The sequence below is a fragment of the Trachurus japonicus genome, chromosome 16 (genome assembly GCF_045865225.1).
Source record: "Trachurus japonicus isolate A0001 chromosome 16, Traja_1.0".
In the NCBI taxonomy this organism is placed as follows: Eukaryota; Metazoa; Chordata; class Actinopteri; order Carangiformes; family Carangidae; genus Trachurus; species Trachurus japonicus.
In genome coordinates this window covers 27,362,926-27,384,699 of record NC_140922.1, presented here as the reverse complement: position 1 = coordinate 27,384,699, position 21,774 = coordinate 27,362,926, and the positions used below count along the sequence as shown (strand labels likewise).

At 40.8% G+C, this 21,774-nt stretch overlaps 1 protein-coding gene across 3 annotated transcripts in view; it reads left to right on the top strand.

The window, feature by feature from the left end:
• Positions 1 to 19,118, top strand: part of ncalda (neurocalcin delta a) — a 74,539-nt gene extending 55,421 nt beyond the window's left edge. For all 3 annotated transcript variants that reach the window (XM_085802934.1, XM_085802933.1, XM_085802935.1), the window contains 4 exons: positions 4,296 to 4,707; positions 14,558 to 14,663; positions 17,517 to 17,637; positions 18,986 to 19,118. In XM_085802934.1, the coding sequence (XP_085659060.1) occupies positions 4,330 to 4,707; positions 14,558 to 14,663; positions 17,517 to 17,614 (582 nt within the window). In that variant the 5' untranslated portion in view covers positions 4,296 to 4,329 and the 3' untranslated portion in view covers positions 17,615 to 17,637; positions 18,986 to 19,118. The remainder of the gene's footprint in view (positions 1 to 4,295; positions 4,708 to 14,557; positions 14,664 to 17,516; positions 17,638 to 18,985) is intronic.
• Positions 19,119 to 21,774: the final 2,656 nt, after the last annotated feature.

Genomic DNA, 21,774 nt, shown 5'->3' with positions numbered 1-21,774 from the left:
CCCACTGCTGATGAATCCACCGTTGAGGTCATTATAATTAATATAATAAGGCAAAAAATATTACAAGCAATTGCTGTGATTATATTATTATAGTAATAATATTATGTAATGATGATTTATGTAATCAAATAAAACAGTATGAAAATGAATGTTAAGGTCTCTGGAGCAACAGTTCCTTACTCTTGAGCTGCTGAATCTATGGACCAACTCAAACCCTCCTCTTCCTCCTCCTCCTCTTCTTTTTTATCCCACCTGGCGTTTTTGTTGTGCAAAGTGGGCGTAGACTGTCAGATTGCTTGTTCTTGGAAAGTCAGAATAAAAATGTTAAGTTATGCCACCCCCACCCAACCAGCCCAACTGTGAGAAAAAAAAAAAGCAGCTCTCCCCTCCGACGCCGTCTCGCCCTGTGAATAGCTCGCTGAAGCGTGTACGCGGCAGCCTTGAGACGTGTCCTGTCACTCACCAGTGCCTACTCAGCTGCTGTCAGTCTCACATGTGCAGCTCAAGTACATATGCAAACTTATGTTCTGCTCTCACCACCTACGGTATCATCTTTATATGTTTTCATATTCCCTTTGACTCTGAAGTTAACAGATTTGAATTTAAACTTAAATCATTAGAATACCTTCTGCTGTAGTTTTCGAGGAGTCTCAAAAAAAAAAAAAAAGAAATTGGAGGATAGAAGTGTGAACTCACTCGCACAGACGTGGGTCAGTGTGTGTTTGTACTCTAGCGGTTTGTTTGTAGCTTTTAGCCACATTACTGTCATGGCTTTTGAAAGCAGTTTGGCTCTGACAGTCTGTTATTTTGAGTGTGTGTGTGTGTGTGTGTGTGTGTGTGTGTGTGTGTGTGTGTGTGTGTGTGTGTGTGTGTGTGTGTGTGTGTGTGTGTGTGTAGCAGTGGACGGGGTCATGACTGCGACTCCATTAGTGAAGCCAACAACACACTGCAGTGAAATCCTGTGCTCCGAGGGGTCGGACGCTGTGACAGTGACAGTGACAGCACCTTCACAGTGGAGTAACTGGCAAATTACTTCAACTTTTCTACAACCCAGACCTTCAATTATGTAGTTTGACTCCACGCCACGAGAGACGGCAAAGGATGATGGGGGAAAAAAACAAAACAAAACGTGTATGACACTGAAATCATCATTGCCATGTTGTGTGTCTGAATGTCTGTGATGTTTTGAAGGTCGTATATGTTCTTTTGTTTTCTGATTTAGGTGCTTTTGGTGAAAGACAGTAGATTTTAAAGGAAAACAAATGAACTGGATACAACTGTGGATAAAAATCAATGAGTCCTCTGCCTAAAACTGAGCCGTGATTACATTTGATGACCGAGTAGTTTCTGTGAATTGTAACAAAGGCCAGGCTTGGTGCAGAGACAAGAAAAATCAATGTTTCTGAATCATTATTGGTCTATACCAGGCAGTGTGTGTGTGTGTGTGTATGTGTGTATTCCCACATTGTTTCCACTGTTGCCACCATGAAGTTGACGTTTGGTGGTTTTGAACTGCAGTATTGGATGGTTTTTGCCATGACAGTGGCTGCACACTTTCACATGTCCCACAGGTCAGAATCTCATACAGATACCTGTACAACCATCCACAGCTGTCACTTATTTAGTGTTAAAGGGATAGTTCAACATTTTGGCAAATTGGCCCATTGCCATAATCCCTATAGTCTTAGCCGTAGGTTTGTTATTTTTAATTGTCGGTGCAAGCTATTTTCAGAACGGCGGAGCAGAGCCGTGAGCTGCTCAGAGCTACGCTACGGAGGCTAATGGGATTTTTTGGTTTCTCTCCTCAAACTCATCAAATACACAATCCAACAACTCCAAAACGCTCTCGTGGACAATTTGTGACCTGCACATTCACCACGCTATGAGATAATAACAGAACGTTACCAGTTGTTTTAGAGGCAAAGTCATGCAAAACCGCTGATGTGCGTTCCTGTCGGGGGCAGTTTTTCATCAAGCAGTCTCTGTATTTACCTCTAAAACAACTCTGTCTCGTAACGTTCTGTCATTATCTCACAGCGTGGTGAATGTGCGGGTCACAACTTGTCCACCAGAGCGTTTTGGAGTTGTTGGATTGTGTATTTGATGATGTTGTTGTTATTCATATACTGTTACATTGTGCATCTATTTCAATGTTATCACTACTATCCACATTTCCAGTAGCCTATGCTGCTGTTTTGAAGTAGAGCAGACAGTCAGTGACAGAAGTAAACAAGGGTGAAAGGTAAAAGGTGCTTCAGAGCTGTTTCCATCCGGTTCCATGGAGGCTGAAGCTGTCGGGCACTTTGAGCTTTTCCATCAGACTCTAAGAGAAGATAATTCAAGTTATCTCTCTCGCTCTCTCTTGTCAAACGTCCTTGCCTACATCGAGTGAATGTCTACTCAGTGCTAACCTTGGTTGAACCTTGAGTACAGAGCTGCTTTTTTACTCTGACTGACTCGAGCTGTTGGTTTATTCACCTGCAGTGAACTTCACCAACACTTTTTTCCGCTCTTTTTCTTTTTTTTTCTCTCACACTGTCGCCGTTAACTGCAGATGACCTGATGTGAAAGAGAAACTTTCTGTGTTTCTTGCAGCGCCCCATGGTTTCCCCACAGCGAGGCTGCCTTCAAAGAGCTCGCTAGGAGGTTTTCACTACAGTAGTGACTCATTTCCGCCGACTTTTCACTGCTGAGCCCACAAAGCACAGAGAGTGGACATAAATACTTACAACCTCAACACAAAGGCATGATTCTGAAATATCTGCATTGTTCTGTTTGATCTTGTAATTGCATTTTAATCAATATAGATTCATGATAACACATAATGCAAACAAATATGAACATGCAGTCACTCCCATATACACACATAGTGCATGATAACTATATTGAAAGCACAATCTCACTCACACCAGTAGTTGGTACTTCCTGTTTGTGTCACCACAAGGGCATAGATATAAAAATAAAATAAAAAAACGACTCACAATGTTTCCCTGGCTCAATGTCACCATTTCCCAACTCAACAGCTTAATTCTCCGTCTGTCTGTCTGTCTCTTATCTCTTGGGTCTAGTTTAGTTAGTTTTTTGTTTCTTTCACTGAAAAAAGAAAAGAAAAACAGTTTAATGCAAAAAAAATAATGCAACTCCCGAATGAAAGGGGGCAGAAAGAAGCAAACTTATGTAGTTTATTCATTTTTTTCCCTGAAATCTTTTACAAATTGAATAATGTAGGTATCAAAACGAAAGAAATAGAATAAAATAGGCTACATTACATAACGGCTGCAGACCAGCTGTCTTTGTTCTAGTATCAGAAGTGACAGTTTTGTGAATTACAACAAATGTATCAAAGCCCAAAAGTGACCATACAAATTGTTTTTTTTCTTTTTTTTCTTTTGCAGTGTCATACTTGATTTTCATCTTTATATAATTCAAACAGCAACTTTTTATGTCAAATCTTCTCAAAAGTTTTTGTGTATTATTTTGTTCCTCAGCCTGAACAATAACCGAATAAAAAAATAACAAATAAAAAACTCAACAGCAGTGAAAGTCTGTGAGGTGTGAGGTGTTACGACCTTTACGTTCAGGTCCTGCTGTAATCACACAGCTCTAATCGGCAAAAACTCACTTTAGATAAGCACGACCAGTTGTAACAATACAAAACGTGGCTGTCATGTAGTCGATGATGATGACTCACTGTTACTATTTAGAGCAAATGTTGTATTTATCATTTGACATGAACATTTCTAATCCATCACAAACACTGTAAACAGGGATTATAAAGCTTTATCCTGTTCATAAAGATCGGCTTTATGACAAACACTCCCACTCCAGTTCCAGGAAGCGAATGATTAAGGAATTGTTTCTGAAAAGGTTATGAATCTGAATGATGTTTGTTGAGCGGCTCAGCTTAAATATCATTTGACTCCACCACCACCACCTCCCTTCCCCTCCCTGTGCATCTAAACCCAATTTCATGTGTGTGTGTGTGTAGAGATTTTATAGACTAATTAAAGCCGTGTTGGGCATATGGTGCCGTGTGGACTCAAAGTACACAAAGCTGTTTTTCCATGGAAAGTTCCATTAGTTTTTTAATCCTAAAAAGAAAGGGTTACTTACATCGATGAAGCCACTTGTGTCCTCGGCTCATTCTGGTGGTCTGTTTTCCTCCTGTCGGGAGAGAATGTGTCTATAGATAGAAAATAGTTTGATAATTTGGGATCAAATTTAAAAAGCCGCTGTGTTTGAAATGTTGTCTGTCTCATCCTAAAACCTCTCCATCCTCCTCTCTTCCTCCCCAGTTGTGTGCAGAGTGATCAACGGGACTGACAGACAATGGGGAAGCAGAACAGCAAGCTCCGTCCTGAGGTGATGCAGGACCTGCTTGAGAGCACCGACTTCACCGAGCATGAGATCCAGGAGTGGTACAAGGGCTTCCTGAGGGACTGCCCCAGCGGGAACCTCTCCATGGAGGAGTTCAAGAAGATCTACGGGAACTTCTTCCCTTACGGGGACGCTTCCAAGTTCGCCGAGCACGTCTTCCGCACGTTCGACGCCAACGGCGACGGGACAATAGACTTCCGGGAGTTTATCATCGCGCTGAGCGTGACGTCGCGCGGGAAGCTGGAGCAGAAACTGAAATGGGCCTTCAGCATGTACGACCTCGACGGAAACGGGTACATCAGTAAAGCGGAGATGCTGGAGATCGTGCAGGTGAGTGCGCAGTGCGAGCAGGTGGATTTATGATGTCATCGTGCACCACACACATTGATCAGACTGGACTAACAACCTGTAAAAGAGAAAAAGAAAAAGCAAAACAAGAAAATTCAACAGTGTCTGTCGTCATGGCAGTATGGTAAGCAGATTTAACATTTAAAAGCTAATTTTGACTATCCGGAATTAACATTGTAGATATCAACAACGTCTTTCTGACTTGTCGTAATTACATTTTGAATAGTTGGATTTTTCATTCAAGATATCTGCAATTCAGTTTTGCAGAGTCAAAAAGAACATTTCAGATATCCGCAATTATATTCTTCCTATCCACAATTGTCATTTCAGATATCCACAACTACGTCCTTCCTAGGACAAATGACGTCACTTTTGCCATTCATGTGTATGGGGTTTGTCATTACAGATGTCTCCAATTCAGTTGCAGATATCCACTATGTGAATTATGGATATCTGTAACTGAATTATGGCTATTCCTAATTCCAGTTTGAGATATCTACAATTTGATTCTGACTAGTCATAATTCCAGTTCAAGATATCTACAACGTCATCTCGCCTAGTCAAAACTTATAAGATATCTGAAAAGGCACATGTACATATCTTTAACTGAGGTGAATTAAAGATATCGATATTGAACTGGAATTATGACTAGTCAGAATCAAATTGTAGATATCTCAAACTGGAATTAGTACTAGTCGTAATTCAGTTACAGATATCTGTAATTCACATAGCGGATATCTGCAACTGAATTGGAGATATCTGTAATGACAAACCCCATACACATGAATGGCAAAAGTGACGTCATTTGTCCTAGGAAGATCGTAGTTGTGGATATCTGAAATGTTCTTTTTGACTCGGCAAAACTGAATTGCAGATATCTGCAACACATACTGTACCCAGTCCGGCTTTTAAATGTTAAATCGGCTCTGTTTCCTATGAGCTTGTCGGTCCTGAATTAATGAACCAGTGAACCAGGTGACACACACTCGCACACGCACACACATTAATGGTAACATTAGCCAGGGCAGTGATTATTACATCATTGTATTGAGAGTGTTTCCAGTGTATCCATAACACACTCGTTGTGACAGCGCTGGCATTTTAAAACGAGGCCAAGAGGACGTACAGGTCTGCTGAGCGTCCAAACTTAACACACGATCTCTGAGAGCGATGTCATTCATCTACTACCAGTTTGAAATGTTAGTGTGCTTAAAAGTTGTATTTTAGATCATCGTATAGTTCTTCGAATTGGAAAAGTTCCCCATCCTGCCTTTGAAATGAGTTCTGGAAACAGTCAGGTTTCTTAAAAGTGGCTTTTAGTCTTATCAAGAAAGTAAAAAATTATAGACTTTCCATCTGCTCTGCGTCTTTTTACAGGAGCAAATGGAACCAAAGCTTAGTCGTCTAATCCATGTCTGCATTTCAGAGAGCTGATTCACTTTGGGTCGTTTTGTCATCAGAGGAAAAGTAGATCTTTGTATTTTTTTTTTAAAGATCGTGGTGTATTATTATACCAGACATACATGTGGTGCAACAGTGACGTCTGTTTTCTCATCTTTAAAACAACACGGATTGTCAAAAACGCAGGTGGCATTTCCTGTGCATGCTCCTTACGTAAACACACAATTACATGCTCATGCACATTACAGTAAACTGTAGTTAAACGTGTGTATGTGTGTGTGTGTGTGTGCGTTCACTTTGAATTTCTATAACAGCAGCTGGCTTCTTCCTTCTTCTTTTTTTTCTTCAAATGCCTCCTAATCTCACTCAGCTCCCGTTTTGGAGACCACTCATCTTGTCTTTTAAAAGCTGGGAGTCCGTTTACAAACAGGAAGTCTTTGTGATTTGAGTCAGGAAAGGAAGATGAATGGGCCGAAGAAAAGAGCTGCGTGTAACCGTGGAGAGGCGCAGGCAGCACATGGACGAAATACATTAAACCAGACAGTGTTTTCAGAGAGGAAGCAGAAAGGTATACAGTCGTCTGCTGGAGAGTGTGCTCATGAATCTTTCACTTCACAGCGCTTCAGGAGATTTTTCTCTCTAGTGTTGTTGAGCTGTTTCTGTCAGGTTGATGTGAATGACAAACGGTTAGTCAGCCTCTGCTGCTGTTGTTGTTTTCTGTTGTTGTTTTTTTTTGTTTAGCCACATTTGGTTCATTGTTACTTGAGCACATAGTTGGCTGCTGAAGTGGCACAGCACATTCCTGGTGCCCGACTCTGACAGCAGGATCCAAGAGAAGAGGAATGCTGCAGTCTCACCACAAAGTGACATTCGGCCATCAGTGTAACCGTGTGTGTGTGTGTGTGTGTGTGTGTGTGTGTGTGTAGAGACAGCATACATACAGATTCAGGGGCGAGCTGTAGAGAGAGAGAGGTTAGCTAACAATGTTACAGTGGCGATCCTTTTCTACAGTATGTTGTTTCTTTGCTTCGACTTTCATTTTTATATTTTTAAACCACCTGTGTGCTGTTGCCATAACAACACAGTGATGCTCAGGCTTTATTATTGACGATGTTAAGTGGACGGGGATTCGACTCAAACCTCTGTCTTAAGAGAGAAAAGGATAAATCTAGGCTGCTTGAGTTCAGCAGACATTAACTGTGAACATCACTTTGATCTAGTATTGTCTTATTGATTTGAAATAGCTGTTTAATCAGATGTGATCAACATTAGCATTCATTGAAATCAGGTTTGTGTTCAGTTTATTGTCATTCAACATGTTAAAATCATGAATATGTTACTCAGCAGTTTACAGGATAAATAGCATTAAAAGATATACCCTATAATAATAATCAAGAATAAATTAGATTAGATCAGTGTATTTGCACATTATATATGAATATAGATAGATATTAGAATAATAAAAAGTTCATACATTGTGCAGGACAGGTTGGACGCGAAAAATGGCCTATAAAGAAAGATAAACAACAATGGTCGTCTTCACAGTGTCAGGATTCAGTAATAATACAGAAATTGAAAATTTGTAATTTGCATGCAAAATGAAAGACACAGATTTAGAGATTTAAAAAAGTTTGACAAATCTTTGCTAATTAATGATCTTTTCAGATGTTTTTTGAACAATGACAGATGTTCCTCTGTATTTTAAAATGTATTGATTGAGGGAAGTCAGACAGTATGGAAGATGAAAGTCCTTTGAATCTCTTGTATGATACGAGAAAGCGTCTGAATCAATAATTCAGATAATATAAAATAATAAACAGAAATAGACACAAGCAGCAAATGCTGGTCCTTGTTGAATATCATAGATGATGTCATTTGCATCATGTCACCACAGAGCTTTGATTTTTATTCCATACATATCTGAGTCACTGGTGGTGCAGGTACAGAAGCTGCAGAAGCTACTGGAGTTAATTAAGCCAAATGCCCGTGAGTCATTTCCAAGTTAAGTCACTGTGCCAACCGTACGAAAAAAATATCAACTTATAAAAGCCCCACACTTATCACACGTATGTATGTATGGTGGCTTCGAGATCAAGTTCCCTACGTCAAGACAGCAGTGATTCAGACTCCAGGCTGCCATTTTCCTCTGCATCCTCCTCACAACACCAACCCTCTGCCTACTTTACACTAAGAGCTGCTGGTGCCGTTCCCAAGGACGACAGAACAGGAAGTGGTGTTTGTCTGCAGCTGAAGCCAGTAAGGATGAGAAAAAAGAGTTCAGAAATAGCTGCTGGTGCAGGATTGTGTGTGTGTGCATGTTAACTTTGCACATCACATGTATGTGCTTTATAACTTCAGAGACGATGTGCACTTGCACCGCGTGCGTAGACAGAAATGTAATTGCAGATGCAGGAGCTCTGCTGTTTAACTCATCATTAGATTAGATGATGCCATTCCTCATTGTAAAGTACAGATTTAGAAAGAAAAAAAGCCCCAGGCCCATCGCAGTTTCTTTCTCTTTATTCAAAACACACAGAGGCATTTACACACGGTATTCGTTTATCCTCATGTCTGTCTCTTATTCCCTCTCTGCATTTGGCTGGCTCACTGTGTTAGTTCAAAGCCGCCCACCTCCGCAAAAATAGAGAGAGCACGGGCTTAAGAGAAAAGTTTTCAGGTAGCGCTGACTTGTGCAAGTAGCCGCACAAGAGCTCACCGTGTTTGAATAAAGTCTGCAGCTTTAGTGAGATCACAGTTCAGCGGTATCAGAGGGCAGATTGTCAGATGGTTCTCATAAAGCCAAATCCAACCATTTTCTGCTACTTTACACAGGTCTGGCGGGGTTTTGATGGCCCAGACAGCCAAGATAATAATCCATCCAGCCTCAGCGTTGATACAGATGTAGCTCCGGTTCTGTCCAAGATGAAGGAAGTGAAAGTCAAATTATAACTTTCCACTTCTCGTCATGCCGCTTTTAGCCCGCTGTGATTACTTTTAGCCGGGGCCTCGGTCGTCTTTCACTCTGTCCACCACCACCGCCACATTGGTTCGTATCGATTTTCTCGGGGGCAGGAATTCATTGTGGTGTGGCTCTGCTGCTGTTCGGCTGAATCAAAAACTGTCAGTCATTTCCAACCAGGAGCTCTGGGATGTCACCACCACCACCAAAGTCTGGGGTTACTAGCAGTTAGAAAGCAGTCCTCGATAAAAGGTGAAATTACAAGTTTTGCAACAATAAATTCCATTTTCTGAGTGAAACCCTCAGTGGCCTGAATCAATTAAAAGTTGCATGATCTCACATCACCTTTATGCAGAACTCTAGACACAATTTGACTCTAAAATAAAACATAATGTGCACAGTGTTGCGCTCTTGATGCATAATGATATTGATGGAAACACAGGTTATAGTGGATTTTTAAAGGCCAATGTAGTATAGATAGTATAGTCTGAAGCAGGAAACAGCCGATTAATCAATCGAAAGCCGATTGTAAGCAACAAAGTTACACTGTGTGTAGTGTAGGTCCAATAACATGATGTAGCTGACTGCACAACAGGGAGGAGGCTGCACAGCTCTCTGCCACTATCAGAGTCTAACTTCTGCATTAATAATAGTTTCTAAAATATCTTATTAGCACCGATTAATCAGTCGCCCTCTAGTAGGTGTGTTACCACACTGCTGCAACCACTGCTGCACTATTTAAAGGGATATCGGTGCGTGTTGTTTTGAGATCCGCGGGGCAGAGACGTGAGCTGCTCAGTGAACACAGTGTCATCAAATACACAATCCAACAACTCCCAAAACGCTCTGGTGGAGAAGTTGTGACCTGCACATTCACCACACTATGAAATAATAACGTAACATTACGAGATGGAGTTGTTTTAGAGGCAAATGTAGCCGGAACTACTTTCCAGACACGGCTGCTGGGCGGAGTGATTTCAAAAGTACAAGTAGTTGAGAGTATTTGCTTCATGTGTCGTAATGTTACATAGCGTGGTGAATGGGCAGGTCACAACTTGTCCACCAGAGTGTTTTGGAGTTGTTGGATTGTGTATTTGATGAGGGACCGTTCACTGTACCTCCATTGTGTTCACTGAGCAGCTCACGTCTCTGCCCCGCCGATCTCAAAACAACATGCACCGATAATTAAAAGTGATGAACCTAGTCCTATGACTTTAGGGATTATGGCGATAGGAGAATTTGCCAAAATGTTGACCTATTCTTTTAAGTAGAAACCCTCCTAATCTCCTATGTCCAGCTTGTGTTGTTGTTGTTGTCGTCGTCGTTCATTACAGCAATCACGTTAAATCCTCCCTTGGCAGCAGGGAGTCCAGTTGTGGAGTGTGTTCCCTGTGTAAGGGATGCATCGCCCGTCATCACACCTGTGTTATTGTTGTGGCCCGACGCTCTCCGGTGCTTTTACCTAAAGAGCCCTCTCCTCCCACTGCCGTCTCCATGTTCTCTATTCACACTCACCTCCATTTACTGTAGTGTAACCGGGAGCCGGCTGATGCTCTCCTGCAGAGAGCGTGTGTGTGTGTGTGTGTGTGTGTGTGTAAAGTCTGGTGATGCTCATAATTAGCCCGAGCTGCAGTGGGAGTATACACTTGAACGACATGGATCTCAGTCAGCCCGCCCCGACTCTTCTTCCTCCTATTCAGATAATGACAAAATGTGTGAACGCAGGGAGAAAGATTAAAAAAAAAGGAGAAAAAAAAGCCAAACTGTCTGTCTCATCCACTCGTCAATCGTTGAAATCTAACCTCTGTGTATCTTTCATCTGAAACAACTGAGTTAGCAGCAGAGCAGACGAGCGCAGAGGGAAGTTCATCATCGTGGTTTCGATCCACAGTCTCGCCCGGTGGAAAAAAAGGCGAGAGCGTTGATACCGGCGCTGATTTAATGAGACTCAACAGAATAGTGGGAGCAAGATGAAGAGATCACTGCTCAGTGAGATAAAAGCACCATGGGAAATGTGTTCGTCTTTGGTGTGAGAGTGAGGGCCAGACAATTAGATGACCCCCTCCTTGCCCTCTCTCTCTGTCTCCCTTTCTTTTTCTGTCTCTGCCTTCACTACATCTGTCCTCTTTCTGTATTATCTGATGTGGCTCAGGTGTAGAGAGGAGGTAATGATGTGATGAAGTGGTCAGGTGTCGGTTTCAGAGCTGGAAAATACATGAATGGGAGGAAAGAAAATGATGTTTTCATTGTTAGATTTGTGAGAATGAAAGAGCTTAGTCACTCCGCCTGATATGACGTGTCCACTATCTAAGGATTTAGTGTGTTAAAGGATATTAAATCAGTCTTTCTGACTTTTTTTGCCTCTATTTGGAGCCATGGATCCTTCTGAAGTTGTAAATCTTAAATCAAAAGTACATTTTTATTCCTTTTTTTAAAGATTGAATCGTCTCCTAAAGCAATGATGCATGACTTTTTTTTACCACAGCCACAGAAACCACCAGGACAGCAGGTCGACATGTATGTGCGCTTGAGTCTTTAAATAAACTCCATTGTGTGTGTGTGTGTGTGTGTGTGTGTGTGTGTGTGTGTGTGTGTGTGTGTGTGTGTGTGTGTGTGTGTGTGTGTGTGTGTGTGTGTGTGTGTGTGTGTGTGTGTGTGTGGCAGAGAGGAAACCAGCCCAGTGCATTGGCATGGCCGCCAATGGTGTGCGTTTATTTGTTTTTGGACGACAATAGAGCAGAAAAAAGACATGGCAGACTTGGGATACATACAAATGTCCCAAAATCACGAGATTTTCAATCAATGAACCATTGTTTTTTTATGGATTTGAGGCATTTATTATATGAAATTATAGAATAAAATGAGACAAACACTTCCTGTGTGTCTGAGAGCGACATCCTGTAAGCTGCAGATTGTTTAGCTTCTTATTTGTTGCTTGTATTTTGGGGGGATTTATGAATTTAATCTTATTCCAGTGCATTTCTCTAGATTAGGACAACAGTTAAATCCCCACTGGGTAGTAACATTGGCTAAATGCAAAAAAAAACTCTCTGAGGATTTCGATTAATAACTCTAAACTGAGGTAAAAGCTGATATTAACTGTGGCTGCTGCCGCTGCTGCTGCTGCTGTTTGTCTCCCAGACAGACTCTCCACTCTGACCCTGCCACCGTGTAATAGGAGGCACCGCCAGCACCTATTTAAAGCTCCCGCTGCACCGTAATCACAATCAAACTTCCTCTGTTCGCATGTCAGCTCCTATTCCCCTTCAAAGCCGCCGCCGCCATCGCCACCGCCTCCTTATTAGAAGGCAGAGAGAGTGGGTTGTGATTTCACTGTTTACTGCCAAACAGCCTGCGATGCAACAGAGAGCAGAGGAGACACAACACTGATAAATAGTCTGTGAGGGATTGTGTAGTGTGCGCATATGTTCGTCTCCTCCTCTCCCTCCCCTTCACCTAAAGCATGGAAATGAGTTGACAATACACCAGAATAAAATCCCATCTGAGCTGAATGGATGCAGGTACAGAGAGAGAGGGAGTGTGTGTGTATGTCTGAGTGTGTCTGTGTGTGTGTTGACTCACCTGTGTTTGTCTTTGTGACGGAGCAGAATGAACGTTACTTATCAGTAAAATTAAATAATAACACAAGGAAACGTTGCATAAGATCCCGTGTGTGGGCCTCCCTGCTCGCTTTTGTTATTTCACTGGTTTTTCTTCTTCAGAAATGAATGAATCATCAGGAAAGAAGGAGAACAGAAAATATTGATGTTGTGTGTGTGTGCGTCATAATGACCCAAACTGTGTTCATGAGTTAGTTCATAAGTGCCAAATTCAGATTTTTTGAAAACTGAAGGACAATAAATTCATTCAAAAAAACTTTTATTGACTAGGATAAACCCCTTGAGAGGAATCCTCTGGTTTTCAAGGGGGTCCTAACACACATTACAGACAAAAAACAGAGCAGAACAGAACAACAATCAACAATCTACAGACATATTACAACAAAGACAACATACATCAACACAAACATAAAAATAATGAGTACAGAAATTAGCACAACCTCTCAGTGGCCACAAATAGGCCATAAGCAATAAGCAAATATTAGCCTAGCAAAACTATGAGAAAGAGAGACAAATAATATAGCATTGAAATTTGAAGTTACAGTGTGTTATGTATAATAATATTGGGTATAACATCATCTGAAGCATGTACAATTTAACTCAAAACAACAAGACAAAGCATATTTAAATTCCTATTTGTTTATTAAAGTAGGTTTTTAGTGTGAATCTTAATCCCAAACTAAATATTTTAAGAATTTAGTTATTAGCTATACATATCTTTGTAAATTAAATGTGATATTGATGCAAAACATTCATCATTCTGACATGCCCATGGGGAATTTCAGTATAAATGTGTGCATAACAAAATGATGATATGTTTCAATGTCTGATCTATCATTGAATTGATGTGGATCAATGTATCTTTACACCGCTCTTTATAAGTTTTTATGTCAATTTATGTCAAACTAAAACAGGTCCAGTTTTGTCTTCAAAAGTCGATTTAGTGTCTAAAAACCCTCCAGAGTAGTGGACCAGAAGGCAAAGATGGACCAGTAGTGATGCAGTATTCAATATGTCAGTCATGTTGCCAGCTACATTTTGAGTTTGGACGCTGCAGGTGTGTCTAGTTCATGAACACACACACACACACACTGAGGGGGAAAAAAATCAGCCAACATGAGTGAAATGAAGTCAGTCATTGAGAGGTGAATTAATAGAGTTAATTGCACAGCTCTAATTACTGTAACACTGGAAAACAGATTGACCTGCCTCTGACAGATTTACTCAGTATTGTGTGAAGTTTGAATGTGATGGACATTTACTGTATATGTTGTATAATATAAAAATGTAACATATACCGTATATATTTTATGAGCTAAGTTAATTGAGTAAGTTAAGTGAACTTAGGCTGACTCCACTGTTTGGTTACATGAACAGACTGTGATAAGTCATAACGGACAGGTTTCCTCTCATTTCTCATTTTACACTTCACTTCTTCATTTGACACATTGAAGACACATTGTACCAGAGAAAACTTGCACAGCTGCTTTTCTGGGACTTTGTCAAATAGTCAGAGTAGGTAGGGAGGGAATTTAACACTAAATTTCATCACGGTTTTGTCTTGTGTTTATTCTCATTAAAATAAAAACGACTGTGGTGTAATTGGAATACACCACATGTAATTATGAATGAGTGCTTCAGACAAAACAAGTCAAATCAAGTCTGTGGAGCGTGTAAACACAGCGCACACTAATGAGTCTGCTCATGCTTCTTAAGTTTCCTCAAAAACTTGTTGTGAGTTGTTCTGAAGTGGATCAAAGCAGACAAAAAAAAGACCACACCATCAGATCAATACATCAAACTTATTGTAATTTGTTGAGTGAATAACGTCACCTGTGTCTCCTCCATGTAGGCGATCTACAAGATGGTTTCCTCGGTGATGAAGATGCCCGAGGATGAGTCGACACCTGAGAAGAGGACGGAGAAGATCTTTAGGCAGATGGACACCAACAGGGACGGTAGGTTGACCTCGTCTGACACCACTGATCCGCTGACCAAACGTTGGACTTTACTGATTTGTTAGTCACTCATCCAAAATGCGACCGTTTAACTGACTTTCTTATGAAAAAAAAACACTGAGCTACTTCTGTAAAAGAGAGTTTCCATGCCGCTCTGAGTGTGATGCTACGACCACACAGCAGCAGCTGACAAGTAGACGTAGCCGAAACCAGAGAACAGCTGTTGTCTTTAACTTTGATGGTTTCGTTACAGAACATCATAGTTATAAAAGCTGCATAGCTGCAGCTTGAAAATGTAGTTTTAATGGTTCACAGTTACATACAACCACCTCAACTTACAGATCACCAAATAACCTTTTATGTACAGTGTATGTCTTTTATAGTTGAGTGTTTTCAGCTAGAGACGCACCTTGAATTTCATCATGTTGATGCACTGTGTTAATATGATGACAGTAAAGCTTCTACTGCAGCTGTTTTATTTACAGTTGTTTTAACACATTAAAGATCTGGCCGTATTTATAACCTACAATGTGATCCAGCCCCAGTACAAGAGGTTTCGCCTCTTGATCTTGTTTAAAATTGAGTAGTTTCACTAAGATGTTGCATAAATACAGTAGAATAAACAGATGGTACAGAGAAGAGAAGATATTTGTGAGCATTTTAAAACAACCTGTTGGATACTGACTAATTAATTGACTATAATAAATTTCAGCTAAATGAGACGCAACTGTTTTTATGAACCGGACTGGTTTGATAATCACAGTCAGCCTGAAGCAGCGATTCACCAACACACAGCAGATTAACACTTGACCTGTAATTCTTGTTGTGTCATTCACAACACAACACAACGCAACACAGTGTAGTCACACACACACACACACACACACTTGTAATGCAGACACTCAGAGAGCATGTTTGTACAACAGAAACACTCCATCAGTGATCCAGAGCACAGGAGGCACAGAAACAGAGGTGGGAGGAAGAGAGAGAGAAAGATAGAGAAATGGACAATTAGGAATTAAGTGACTGGTGTGGGTAGAAGGAGGTGGAGACATAGTGAAGAGGAGGAGGAGGAGGAGGAAGAGGAAGAGGAAGAGGAGTGGAGGAGGACAGGGACAGAACAAAGACAGTACACGGTGACAGGGAGTGTGCCGACCTGGACGATGTGATGAGATGTGCTGTCTGGTTGTTTTTCTTCGTCGTCTTCTTCTTCGCAAGTAGTGAGGGAACACGGTGTCTGTGTGAGAGAGAGAGAGAGAGAGAGAGAGAGAGAGAGAGAGAGAGAGAGGCAGCTCCAGTGTTTTTATTACAGTATGGGGGTGGTTCAGGAGCAGGAGGAGCCGCCTCAACGCTGCCACCTGTTGGAGAGGAATCTGACATCATTAGGACACATTGATTTTTTTTTAAAAAGGTCTAAATTTTCACTTTCATTGAGTTGAAAAGTCACGAATCCACCCAAAACAGCTGCTCAGGTGAACATATGTGAAGCCAAAGCAAATAAAAAACATATGTAGGATAGACAATATAACCATTATGCTTCAGTCTATACCTTTTCAGTCATTACCATCTTATATTAAAGCAGAAGTAAGCGGAATGTTTGTGTTAATATAAGTCTTAAATAGTTATATCTTCCGACAGCAATCACTTACATAGAGTGTTTGGTCCGACACACGGGTCTGTCAGTCACTCTGCTCTGCTGTAAGCCGAGGAGAGAGAACAGCATGAAGGGCCGTGTGTGCAGCCAAGGGATGCGCGTGAATGTGGTGACATAGGGACGAGGGCGGGGGCTGCTAACTCCATCGGCTGACAAGAAGATAGCCAATGACCGGATCGCTTACTTCTGCTTTAATTAGCATTTGGTGTTATCTAGAATGTATTTTTAAAAAAACGGTGTATCTTATGTTGTCATATGTTGTGTGTGGTGATGATTCAATAAAAACTACTATTACTACAAACAGGAGCACATTTAAAGAAGAGCTAATGCACCATGATGCTGTCAGTGTCTGTAATTACTTCAAGATAAGAAATACTTTATTAATTCCCAAGAGGGAAATTCATTTGTCCGTCAGCTCATGTGCCATTTGCAGAAGAATAAAAAAGCCTGACAAAGGGTCTTCTATTTCTACTTTTCCACATTAAAATGACTGGAGCCGATACAGGTCTTGTTGAGATGTGTAACTCCTGTCATTACCTCAGATGTTGTAATCTATTTTCAAACCAGAAGAACCCGTCGTTGTAATCAAGGCAACAGCATGTTTGTCTTTGTTTTGTGGCATCAGATCCACCACCACCACAACAACAGATCTGAGTCATTTTTAACTGGATACGTCAACCAGATGAAGGACTTTAGTCAGAAACAAGTCGAGCGTCAGTTCACATCACATCACATCCACTAAACGTTTTTACTCAGAACAGGCTGATTCAGGGTCAGTGAGGTGACGACACCTCTGTGGATAATTCAGCTCCTGGTTAAAAAAAAAAACATCCTGAACATCTGCATCATGAGTTCTGATCAGCAGCAGCAGCTCAGTAGTTCACAGCCCCTGCAGCTCATATTTTAACACAAAGCTGCTTTATTCAGTGTTTTTGGGTTGTTTTTTTGTTTTTTTGCTGGTTTTAATCACCTGGTCTGTTTGTTTTGGAGCGGAGGGACGCCTCTGCAGATAAAAACATCCTGAAGCTTTAATAAATCCAACAGGGATGGTCTCCTATGATGCCATGCTACAACACAGTGTCACCAAACGCTGTCTTTTCTTTTTGTTGCACATATTTTTGCATTGATCTCCTAATAAAAGAATTTAAAAAAAACTTTAAATTACAAAAAGGTCACTTGACGTCTTGTTTGTGTTTCAGGCAAACTGTCTCTGGAGGAGTTCATCAAAGGAGCGAAGAGCGACCCCTCCATCGTCCGCCTGTTGCAGTGCGACCCCAGCAGCGCTGGACAGTTCTAAACCCGAGGCGTCGATTTAAACCTGTGAGTTTCTCGCTTCACGTCCCCTAAATGTTTTATTATTGTGTGCAGCAGCAGCAGGTTGAGAGAGGTGTGAGCTGCTGAACGTGCTGTGCTGGTGTTGGAGGCGCCTGCTGCAGGGAGGCTGCTGCGAGGCGGCGTGCAGTGCAGTGTGCTGCTGGATGTGGGCTGGGGCACGCACAGTGTCACCGGCTGTGTGACTATTTGTAGCTGGTGGACCGATATGAGAGACTTTGTAGGAGGTGAAACACGCACTAATACTCCTCGGTAGTTTCTTCTTCGAGCCGTTAGTGCTGGATGTTTTTGAAGCGCTGCGTTCGTGGGCACCTGTAAAGATCAAACTCGTGCTGCCTCCTCATGACGCAGTTTACTGTCAAGTCAAGTCCACATGTGATAGTTTAGTTTTGCAAACTCGGGGTTGGAGGTGAAACAAAAACAAAAACGCTGTTTGGTTCAGGAAATGCTGCAGCGATGAGGTTCAGCAATAAAAAGCAAAAGAGACGGAAACAGCAGCCGGACCGCCGCCTGTCACAGATGAAACGGTGACAGCATCTGAGGGGAGGAGGGACAGCAGGGGGTTCATTAAAGTCTCCACTGGTTTGTGATGTGGACCTTTATTAAATCTACTTCAGTTCGACTCCCTCAAATAACAAACCGTTAGCTGCAGAAGTTCTGGATATGAAATGTGACTGTCTTTGCACATTTTGTACAGATGTGAACACTGTATTATTTGTCCAGAGTGATGTAGAGCATTCAACAAAGATGGATGTCTCTTACCTGAACACACAGGAGTTAATTGAGACTGTGAGAAGACGAGAAAAATACTTTTTCAGGAATCAAAAGTTGATTATCATTGATAATTACATTGTTTAAAGAGACAGGAATCTGGACAAGAAAAAAAATACAATCTGGTGTTTATATGCGTTGTTTTTGTACTAGATAAAATAGTCAACATTTCAGTTGTTAGACCAGTTCTTCCTGAGGTAACCATCTGCTGACTGTAGCATCAGATCTCAGAGTGGTTATCAGTCCTCTCATGAATTATTCTGCACCAAGAGAATAAATATATTTATAAAAAATGTTGAACTATTCATTTGAATTTAAAACCAGTCACTCTGTTTGTTTACACTCTAAAATGTTTATTTGTGGCGTAACAAAAGAAAAGTACTTGATGATGATGGAGAGAGAGAGAGAGAGAGAGAGGTGCCATGTTTTTACATTTGAATGCAGTGGTCGACCTGTTGTGTTTCATTTTGTTCATTTCATGACATGTGTGATGATGACTAATATCCTCCACCACCATAAACACTGGGTGCTAACCTGACACTTGTGTCCCTCCCTCCATGCAGAGCTTCTTTTGGGTGACTCTAAATGCCCCTTAACTCTCCACCATGGAGCAGACTGATGATGAAGGATGACGATCTGATGACGATGAAGAGGACGGGCCTTCAATTTGCACTGAGGACTTCAAAGACGGAGCGAAAACAGGAGCCGCATTCTCCACTTTTTCCACCTCGAGCCGTTTATCAAAACTCTCCCAAACCCCCCCTCCTCCCCCCTTAAGAAAGACTTGACTTCCCACACCCACCCACCCACCCACCCATCCACTCCCACACACTGATTGTAATTAACCAGGACCTTTCCCCCATCCCCCCACTTCTCCCTCAGTTCTCCTAAAGGCATGTCAGAGTGTAAAGAAGGTCCGCAGTAGGTTGTGTATATACAGTATAAACTGGATTCTCTGTATCAGTGTCTTTGCTTGGCTCTCTGTGCCCCTCTGAGGCTGTAGCCACGGCGACACAGAGCCTCGTGTATCATAGACAAGAGTGTATGCATGAGACGACAGGAGAGAGAGATGAGAGAGATGATGATGATGATGGTGGTGGTGGTGTTGACTAACAGGACAAACTGTAGGTTGAAGGTCAGTGAATCTACGGAGAGGACCTGTGAAGTTCGTTCCTTCACTCAGAATGAAATACGTACTGCTTTTTAGTTTTTCCTCTTTTTTCTACTGTGAGAATGTGTACGCATGTTTGTGTATTTTGCAGACTTGATAGACTTTGTTTCATATTTCGTGCTGGGACGACAAGAAACATGTAATATTATGCTACTACGCATATGCAACCCTAATGAATAGTTTTGATTTTATCGTGAAGTGTCATTGATGTAAAATGAAGGATGAACTGCATCCCCCCTTTTATCCATCATCATCTGTTCCCGTGTTTTTTTAATTTTATTTTAATTTTTTTTATTATTTCTCATATCAGTTAAGAATTTGACGGAGGATTTTCGAGCCGCGGCGTCATCTTTTACGCGAAAACATAGAAAACTAGTCTTTTAAAGTTATTTGAGTAGTGTAGATATTTTCAAGTGCAACTACTATTTGTAAAAAGCGAAATTTCACACACACACACACACACACACAAATGATAATGAAAATGTGTTTGTGTATTTAAGCCGTTGCAGGATATGAAGCATGCAAACCAGTTTCCGTGGAGGATCAGAGACAAACCTCTTCACGCTCACTTTCAGATGTCTTTTAAAAACGCTGCATGTTGAATGGAGTCGTTGAAACAGTCGGGTACAGTGGTGCATAGACTAAGTAAAGTAACACATATGCATGTGACTTCTGCGCATGTGTGTGTTTTATTTGTTTTGTTTTTTTTTGTTTTTTTACTGTGTGATTATGGACAAATCGACCAAGTGGCCACATCATCCAGCCGTGTTGTTGTTGTCATCATCAGTGCTAATAGTTTGTGGAGGAACGACGACCATGCACAACAAACTATACAGTGTTTTAATAGGGATGCTGCCGGGTGTAGAGACGTCTTCTGTTCCAGTCGTATCAATCAAACACACACACACACACAGTGTAGATCCTTCCAACTGAATGGCATTTAGATGATTTATAGTGTTACGAAAAAAGACTGAGACGAGCTAAGGCGACACCAACGTAAGCGCTGGTGTCTCAATGATACAAACACTCAACAATAAATCAATCACATTTTTAATGGTTTCATCACCTCTCCCTCTTTTATTATGTTTTGTTTTGGGTTTTTTATTTTCTTTCTTTGCTCAGCTGGAACATAAAAAAATTCCTGACAGTTCAACCGGGAGCAGGAAACGCACCGGCGTCCTCCTCCTCCTCCTCCTCCTCTTCTTCCTCACCCTCCAGAGAAGCCGTTTCAGTCATTGCTTTTGTTTTGTTCCCCCAATTAGAAAAAAAAAGCTTTGAATGTTTTAATGAGTAACTGCTGTTTTTTGTAAAGAGAGAGAATTAAAAAAAGAAAAAAAAATGCAGACAAACAAACAAACAAACCGAGAATCACAACTACTGCAATGATACTGTCACAATGTGTTGCTTTTATTGTATTTTTATGATTTTCTTTTTGTTTTGTTTTTTTAAAAGCTGTGTCAGGTAAAACATTTCTGTTAATACACAAAATAGCATCTTGTGCCAAATGGAAACAAAAAAAAACAGTATTCTATAAATTTATACTGTACAAATGTTATTATCTGTTGAACAAAATGTTTGTAATTGTTGCATTTTGTAGGTTTTGTATGGTATTCTGTATTTAGTGAACTGCAGTTTTTGGAACACAGGATTCTGTTTTTTGTTTTGTTTTTTGTTTTTTTTGGTCGACTTTAAAAAGGCAAGAATTAAAATTTACATTTTATTGTGTGCGAGCAGTTACGTGGTGTCTGGTTAATTCACTAATTCACTCATTTTGTGGCTTGAATTCAGAGAAAGGGAGAAAGATGATAGATAAAGTTCAGTCTATATTCACTAATTGAAGGTATCTTGTATTGTATTTGTTTACCCAGAAAGTAAAGATCAACTTCAGCAGAAACAGTTTTTGCCATCACATAGTTTGTCCATCAGAAACAAATATTTCACTGTAAAATGTCTCATTATGCACATACGTACATTCACATATAATAAGTATCTCAAAAGCGTACCAAAGTACATTAATTTCTTTCCACAACATGTCAAGTAGCACAAACTGAAATTACCAGCAAATTAACATTTCACCACATTTGGCTCCAAATAATGTTAGAATAAGTGGAAGTCCAGATGTTTAGCACTGTTTTGAATTTTGTGTGATTTAGTTTTCCTTGATTAAAAAGATAAATAATGCC